This window comes from Numida meleagris, chromosome 7 (assembly GCF_002078875.1).
Source record: "Numida meleagris isolate 19003 breed g44 Domestic line chromosome 7, NumMel1.0, whole genome shotgun sequence".
In the NCBI taxonomy this organism is placed as follows: Eukaryota; Metazoa; Chordata; class Aves; order Galliformes; family Numididae; genus Numida; species Numida meleagris.
The window spans coordinates 440,450-448,461 of NC_034415.1; the positions used below are offsets into that span (position 1 = coordinate 440,450).

At 41.4% G+C, this 8,012-nt stretch overlaps 1 protein-coding gene across 1 annotated transcript; it reads right to left on the reverse strand.

Annotated features, from left to right (window-relative positions):
- On the reverse strand, positions 6,070-6,904 carry OSGEP (O-sialoglycoprotein endopeptidase). The gene is given in 4 exon segments (XM_021404171.1): positions 6,070-6,141; positions 6,143-6,193; positions 6,195-6,751; positions 6,754-6,904. Coding segments are annotated over 4 exon segments (831 nt in total).

Sequence of the window (8,012 nt, forward strand, 5' to 3'; positions counted from 1 at the left end):
TACATATATTTCAAAGAAACATATATAGACACATATTTTATAACATGCTGAAATACTGACTTGAATACTCTAACTTCTATTATTTCTAGTATACTACTTTTTTTCCTTTTACAGGTGTTCCATAAATTTACCTTACTTTGCTGCAGTTGTTTGAGGAGGTTATTTTCCCTTCAGACAAAGAAAGCCAAAGAGAGTACTCAATGCCTCTGACACATTCTGCTATTATAGACTCTAATCCTCAAAAGGTCCTAAGGGTGTGGGTGGGAATTCTTTTAACACAGAAGCAGATTCTGTGTAACACTTGTTATATGTTAGGAAGATGCCACTGCCTTCCCAATTATGTAGTCCCATGATGAAACATTCACTTTAATGAACCCCAAGAGCAATATTCCTCATTTTGTTAATTCTTCTCCCTGGAACCACTTTCTTTTATTGTCTGAACCTTTCTCATTTATGACTTGTAGCATATATCAGCAGTTTAAAATTTAAAAAAAAAATAATAATAATCTCTTTACTATTGAGGCAATCTCCATCCACTACAAGGAAAGCTTTTTTTTCTTTACTCCTTCCTTCATTTTCTCTTACATTTTCTTTGGTTTTCTCTTTTCGTTCTCTTCAAAATGTACTGATTTAAAATTTTTTTAAAGTCTAAGAGCAGTATTAATACCAGAGTAAAACCAAGTCAAATAAGCATTGGGAGGACAGTGAGGTTTCTCATAAAGAGATATTCTTTATTAGCAAAAAGATATTAATAGCTATGACATTAAGCATATACATATTTTTTAGCTACAGGGGAGCCCAAGCAGCCATACCAGATCAGAGAAAATGTGGATTTAACCTAGTGTTTAATCTCAATAATGGCAAAATCTATCTCATGTTCTTCTAATGCCACGTATCTTAAAAACCAGTGCAACTCTTTGTTCACTTGAAAAAAATGATTTTTCAAAAAAATTTAAATAATCGCTAGTTTGCTCAAAAAAAAATTGTCTTTGCAAATTATGAGTATTTTATCATGCCAGCTTATCAGAAATAGCGAGAATCAAACATTACCCTCAATCTGTCCTACCTCAATAATAGAACAACAGCTATTATCTCAGTAAAAGACAACATACAAGTTCAAGCCTTACAGTCCTGAAGGCTTCTTGTCAAATCCTAACCAAACCAGTAACACCTCCAGCCTGCTACTGAATCCCTCTTTCTGAGGGAATATTATTATTTCCGTTACACGTATTTCCCCCTGAAAAAGTTTGAAAATATCACCTTGTATCAACGTCACTCCAATGTTTTCTCTTTCAAATACCTTATTATCTTTGTTAAGTCTCAGCTACTAAGAGATGAAATATTTCCCATTTAAATAACATGAGACCACCAAAAGAGCGAAGAACTCTGATGTCACAATAAGCCAACTAAAAGCTCATTTATCAAGTACTTTATCTATTGCGCAGCACTTACATATCTTCAGCCAGTTCAAGAATTTGCTCAGAATCTCTCCTCCTGAAGCAGCACCGAGAGAAGTTACTCAACCAACTCAGTATAGCTCTTCAAGCTGAACTACTGAACTACAGAACAGTTTAGAGCTGTTCTGCTCAACTGATAATTGACCAAAACAAGAAGGCATTAGCAATGAATATCCAAGAAGAAAGACAAAAAGATCACTTGAATGCCTTCTCTCAAACACTTCTCCAACGCATCACCTTAGCCTCAGCAGCTATGAACCGCGTGAGACCACAGCCATCAGTTCTAACTACACAGCAGCTCCCTATCGTCAGTATCATTGCGCAGTATACTCACAGCTAACTTGGAATTTAACTGTTGAAACAGTCTTGTGCACATCTTGATGGTGATAAATATGAAGAAATGCTTATTAGTAATGCAGGCTATTAAGGAATTTTAAATTGGCCCAAACAACCTCCACCACAACAACCTCTAATTCTCTAATATTTATATATGTATGTGTGTGCATTTTTATATGGATTTATATATCCAATTATCCATAGTAATCAGTTGCAACAGCAGCCTGCTCCTCCCCCAAATCCTGGACAAGTGAATATACTGCTTAACCATGTGAAAAACAGGAAGCACAGATATACCTCAGTGTCACCTGCAGTAAAGGGGAAGTCAATTAAAAAAAGAAGTTCACTGATTTAAATTTCTGGGTATGAACTGTGCTGGGCACTCTCTCTCATTGCAAGGCTCTTGATCTTTAGACCGTCCTCTAATTAGTTTCTTTAACTCATTATCATAATAAGCCTCAGCTGGAGGCTTTCTGGTGCTTCTCTCATGAGTGAGGAAGGTGCAAAGTAAGTAGCTCTCAAGCCACTGACAAGAGTCAAGCCATTAGACAATTAAAGCATGTCACTGGCATTCACATTTTACGACCGTTCTAATCCTTACACTGTAGTTTTATAAAAGTTCATAAGACCAGCAAAAGTGTGGAAAATTCTCCCTAATTCTCCAAGGTATTTCATAATTAAATGTTTAAATTTCAAGAAGATCCCAGAGAAATTAGTTGCTATTGGTGAGATTATTTGTATGTACCATCATATTTACAGATGAAAAAATTTAAATTTGCTAAAGGAAGTCCTATACAGTGCATTTTGCAACATAATAGCCTGTAGAATTAATTAGATCTTGTTTTAAATCCTCAGACTCTTTTCCTTCACACCTTCTTGAAAAAGTTATGCTACATTTTGTTTTGTGCTCCACTGGGATGAGGGTAAATCTTCAGTGCTTTATAATCTTTTTGGAGAGTGTAAACTACCAATAGGTGTCAAATAATGATCTGAATATTTTTGATGCAATGTATAGAGAGCAATTTAGAGTATTTACATTGCAAATATTTGTAAATAGAAAACAAAATAAAAGTTATGCTATCTAATTAGATGGTCTTACAATTCATTCTAACTTTGCTAAGCAGCCTGGGAGTCCTTTTTCAAGGTACCTCAATCAGGTTAACTGGATTCTGAAAAACCTGACAGAAAGCTGTTGGTAAAATCAGAGTTGCAAAGTTTACAAACTGGGACATTGTTATAGGACTGGAAAGCAAACCGTCCATTAAAAGACACTGTGCAAAAACTGGGACAAGTTCAAAACACTGCTTTAGCCAAGCTCTTGTTTTGCTCAATTATATGAGCATAGATTGAAGTTTGTTTACCAGTATCACAGCTATTTGGTAGTTCTAGCACATGCTTCAAGTCATTTATTAAAACCACCACAAAAATATCTCAGCCCAATACTATGGCAGCTTACCTATGATTTGTGTATGCAAAACTGGAAGTGCTTAGATTAACTGAGAAGTTGTGCTCATTCTGACTCTTTATTTTTAAGCCAGCATGAATTTTTAATATGAGGGCCTTTCGTTTTTGAAATTCTTGTTTAAATTAGCTCAGTAGGTGTTGGAAAATTAACAGAGTTTTCAGACACTGCAATAAAGTCATGTTAACATCCCAGAACAACTGGTTCAAAAGAACTGTTTCTGTTTGGCCTAAGTATTCCAATCATAAACCCTATGCAGGCATTGAGGGATTTTTTCATATAGTTTTCAGTCAAGGAAAATAAGATTATCCAGTCCTTGCTAGGGAGCACAGGCAAAGAAAAGGAAGAGACAAACCCACAAGGTTCCTGTTCCTTCAAGTGCAGCACCATATTGTCTAACCATAGAATGGCTTAGGTTGGAAGGAATCCTAAAGATCATCGAGTTCCAACCCCTCTGCTGTGGATAGGGTTGCCAATCACTAGATCAGGTTGCCCGGGACCCTATCCAACCTGGCCTTAAACTCCTCCAGGGATTGGGGCATCCACAACTTCTCTGATCAACCTGTTCCAGTGCCCCACCACCATCTCAGTACAGAATATTTTCCTAACACCTATCCTAAATTTCCTCTCTTTTCAAGTCATTCCCCCTTGCACTATCACTATCAGATTGCGCAAAAAGTCAGTCCCTTTCCCTGCCACCCCAAATATAAACTCCTTTTAAGTACTGGAAGGCTGCAATGAGGTCTCCCTGGAACATTCTCCTCTGCCAGCTAACCAAGCCCAACTTTCTCAACCTTGCTTCATAAGAGAGATGCTCCAGCCTTCACATCATCTTCACGGCCCTCCTCCAGACCCACTCCAACACCAGATTGGTCAGGCACGATCTGCCCTTGGCGAAGTCATGCTGGCTATCACAGATCACATTCTCATCTCGCACAAGCCTTAAAATGTCCCCCAGAAGGATCTGCTCTGTGATCTTCCCAGGCACAGATGTGCTTTTCAAATATGATGGAGAGCAGCTTGGCAACCACATCAGCCAGTTCCTTCAGGACTCTGAGTTGCATGTTGTCTGGCTCCATATACTTGTACACATTATTCAGCCTTTTACGGCGGTCTCGGACTTCCTCTTCTATTACAGTGGCAGGGATTTTGCTCCCCCAGCCCTTGCCTACAGTTTCAGGGACATGAGAGGCATGGGAAGCCTGGCTGCCAGTGAAGACCGAGGCACAGAACTCATTGAGTACCTCAGCCTTCCCCATGTCTGTCAAAGCCAATTTTCCCTTTCACTTATCAGGGGAATACATTCTCCCTGCCCTGCCTCTTCTGACCATCGTATCTAAAGAATCCCTCCTTGTTATTTTTCACATTCCTCACCAAGTTCACTTCTATCTCCACCTTGGCTTTCCTGATATCACCTCTGCACATTCAAGCAGCAACCCTATATTCTTTCCCAGGCCATCCATCCCTGCTTCCACTGTCTACAATTTTTCTTCTTATCCCTCTGTTCTTCACAGTTTCTTGCTGAGCCATGCCAGTTTCCTGCCTCCTATGCTTGTCTGCTTATGCTGGAGGATGGAGAGCTCTTGTGCTCCCAAAAAGGTGTATTCAAACAGCTGCCAGCTCTACTCTTTTCCTATATCTCTGTCCCTAAGGGCACTTCCCCAGGAAATCCCATTCAATAATTTCATAAACAGAGAGAATTTCACCCACCTGAAGTTCAGAGTCCTGACTCCACCCTTTGTCAGGCCCACGTTCCTCGAGATCACAAACTAAACCAGCGTTCGGTCACTACAGGCCAGAGTGACTCCAATCTCAACCTATTTCATGATCTCCTCTGCACTGGTAAACACCAGGTCCAGTAACACTTCACTACTGGTTGGTCTGTCCAATACCCAGACAAGGAATTTATTCTCAACAGACTCCAGGAGACTCCTGGATTGCTTGCAGCTCACTGTGTTGTTTTCCCAGCAGATACCTGGGTGATTCAAATCCTCCTTCAGGCTGAGAGCCTCTGAGTGTGACCCTTCTTGCAGCTGAAGCAAGAAGGCCTCATCAAGAAGCTCCCACAGATCACATGGCCTGTAGTAGACTCCAACCACCGAATGTCCTTTTTGGTCTGATCCCTAATTTTTATCCATGAGCTCTCACTCTGGTCATGGACGTTTCTCAGAAGCAGCTATTCACAGTCTATCTACTTCTTAACATAGAGGCCAACTCCCCCACCCCTCCTAACTTGTTTATCTCTTCTAACAAGCTTGTAGCCCTCAATTGTAGTATTCCAGTTGTGTGAATGGTCCCACCATGTTTCTGTGATAGCAGTTAGATCATAGTTTTCTAAAAGCACTACAGTTTCCACCTCCTCCTGTTTATTTCCCATTCTGTGTGCATTAGCATAAGAGCACTTCAGCTGGGTTATCATTACCTTCCTGGAGGAGCCCTCCCAAAATCCTGTGGGACAGATCTGAGCTTTTACCCTGCTGCTTCCTAAAGCGACAGTGTTCCCAGGATCCTCTCTGTCATTCAGCAGTAAATACTCTTCCCTCATCAAATCTAGTTTAAAGCTCTGGTGACAAATGCAGCCAGTTTGTTGTCCAGTACATTCCTACCACTCCTTGCAAGCTGCATTAGATCCACCATCAACACACCTGGTCTATCAAAGCTGCATCCTAGATCACAGACCCCAGAGCACACCACCATCCATGCAGTTTCTCATTTAACCGGTCTCTTCTCCTTCTGCCCTGTTCCCAGACTCCAACTAGAAGAATAAAAATGTGTTAAAAAGGGATCGTGGGGTTTTCAGGGAGTGGAGACAGCTCAGTTCTGCCAGTTGATCTCCACTTCCTCTGTGTGGTACCTCTGCTTGATGCCTGACTGTGATGTCCAACAACACTTGACCCGTGCACAGCATTTCCCACCCAGCTTTGGCAATGATGGCTCCTGTGGTCTACGCAGAATCTCTCATTGCTGGCACACAGCTGAGTCCTGTGAGCACTGCACATTTCCTGGAGGCTTCAGTTGCATTTGACACCGCCCACCAGCAACACTTGGTTGCTCGCATCAAGGCCATTGTGCCTTCCTTCTATCTCCTCCACTAGCATAGAGAATGGTGTTTTCTGCAAGAAGCAGAAGCCCTTAGGGGTGGCTTCACCAGTGGCCAGGAGGCGCAGGGCCACCACCTCAACATGCGACAGCAGCCCCAGAATGCAGTCCTCCATGCCCTCCATCTTCTAGGGCAGTTCCAGCAGCCTGGTCCCTTTCTTGGCCATCTGTTCAATGTTGTAGTCAGGACTGGGGTCACTAGAGATCTTGAGGATGAGGGTGAAGTGATCCAGGAAGTTCCCTATGACAGCATCAAGCATCGAGAAAAAGAGGCAGCAGCAGCACTGCAAGAAAGTGATGACCTACAAGGTGCCACCATTGACACAGGGCACAAGGGGATCATGGGCTAGCAGCCACCCCATCTCAATATGTCCCATGCAACTGCTGACAGCCACCAGGGCAGGTCCCAGAGCTGTGCCAGCATCAACACCACCACTGCCATCCCCATGCCCAGGCCTTTGGCGAAGATGACAGGGTCAACGTCCTCAGGGTGAAGCACTGCCTCCTGCAGGGCACTGGCCACCAGCCCCAACAACACCCCATACTTCATTTAATGTCTTTGGCCTTTGCTCTCAAAGCTGGTGGGAGGAGCATGCTTTCTGCAGGGCAGCACCACTGGTGGAAATTCTCTGATGTTTGGTGCAAGGGCTGAGCTCACTGCAGTCAGGTACAGAACGGGTCTCTCTTACTCTGTTTTTATGAAACCTGGAGGTACATTCCTGCCCTATACCTCTGCATTTTCCAGTTCTATCTCTGCATGTATTTCCCTCTTCAAAGACAGGCAGACCATAAATCCTTAAAAAAAAAAAACCATACTGAAAGTGACATAGATCTTGAAGACTTTCCCTTGCTTTAGTTCCCCTCCTCTCAGGGTTCTCCAGAGGACTACAAACCCAAGTCTTGTTCTCGTACTGGTACTGAATCACAGAATTGCAGGGACTGGAAGGGACCACTAGAGATCATTGAGTCCAACCCTCTTGCAAAGCTGACGTCCTAAAAAGCTGGTACTGGTCCATTTCTCTTGAAGGTGGAGCAGAGGATGCCAAGTTACTCACACACCCTTGAAAAATGTGTTCTTAGTGCTTTTTTCAAACTGCCTACAATTAAATACGATTTACTTCACATGCAAGAGTTGAAGCTCCCTCTCATAACACGCAGCATGTATTTGTCTTCCTTTCTGCTGAGAGCTGCACTCAACACATTATTAATGGATAGTCTCTTTGTTTTCACTTTGCTTTCTCTGTATAGAATCAATAATAACATACAGGGGAAAATAAATTCCAGTAATTCAAAACTGGATACGGAACTTGAAAAATGTAAGACAACAATACATAGAAAGAGATGTGTCTCTTGTAAAGACAAAATAAATAATAAAGAAAATTTACTAAGAATTAAGTAGGCTTCCTAAAATCACCTTACGTTAATGTAATTAAAAAAAAACAAACATGGGGCCATGTGTTTATAAACATCTTAAACCACTCAGATATTCTACTTTCTTTTCATATTGTTAGTCATAGTTAAATACTGTATTAAATAATTACATGGTTTGGGCAAAAAGAAGAATTTGACATAATCACCAATGCATATATTAATATTCTAATTTTACAGTTTTGTTTAGGGTATATGCAGTATTACAGTTATAAATTAATTATGCAGTG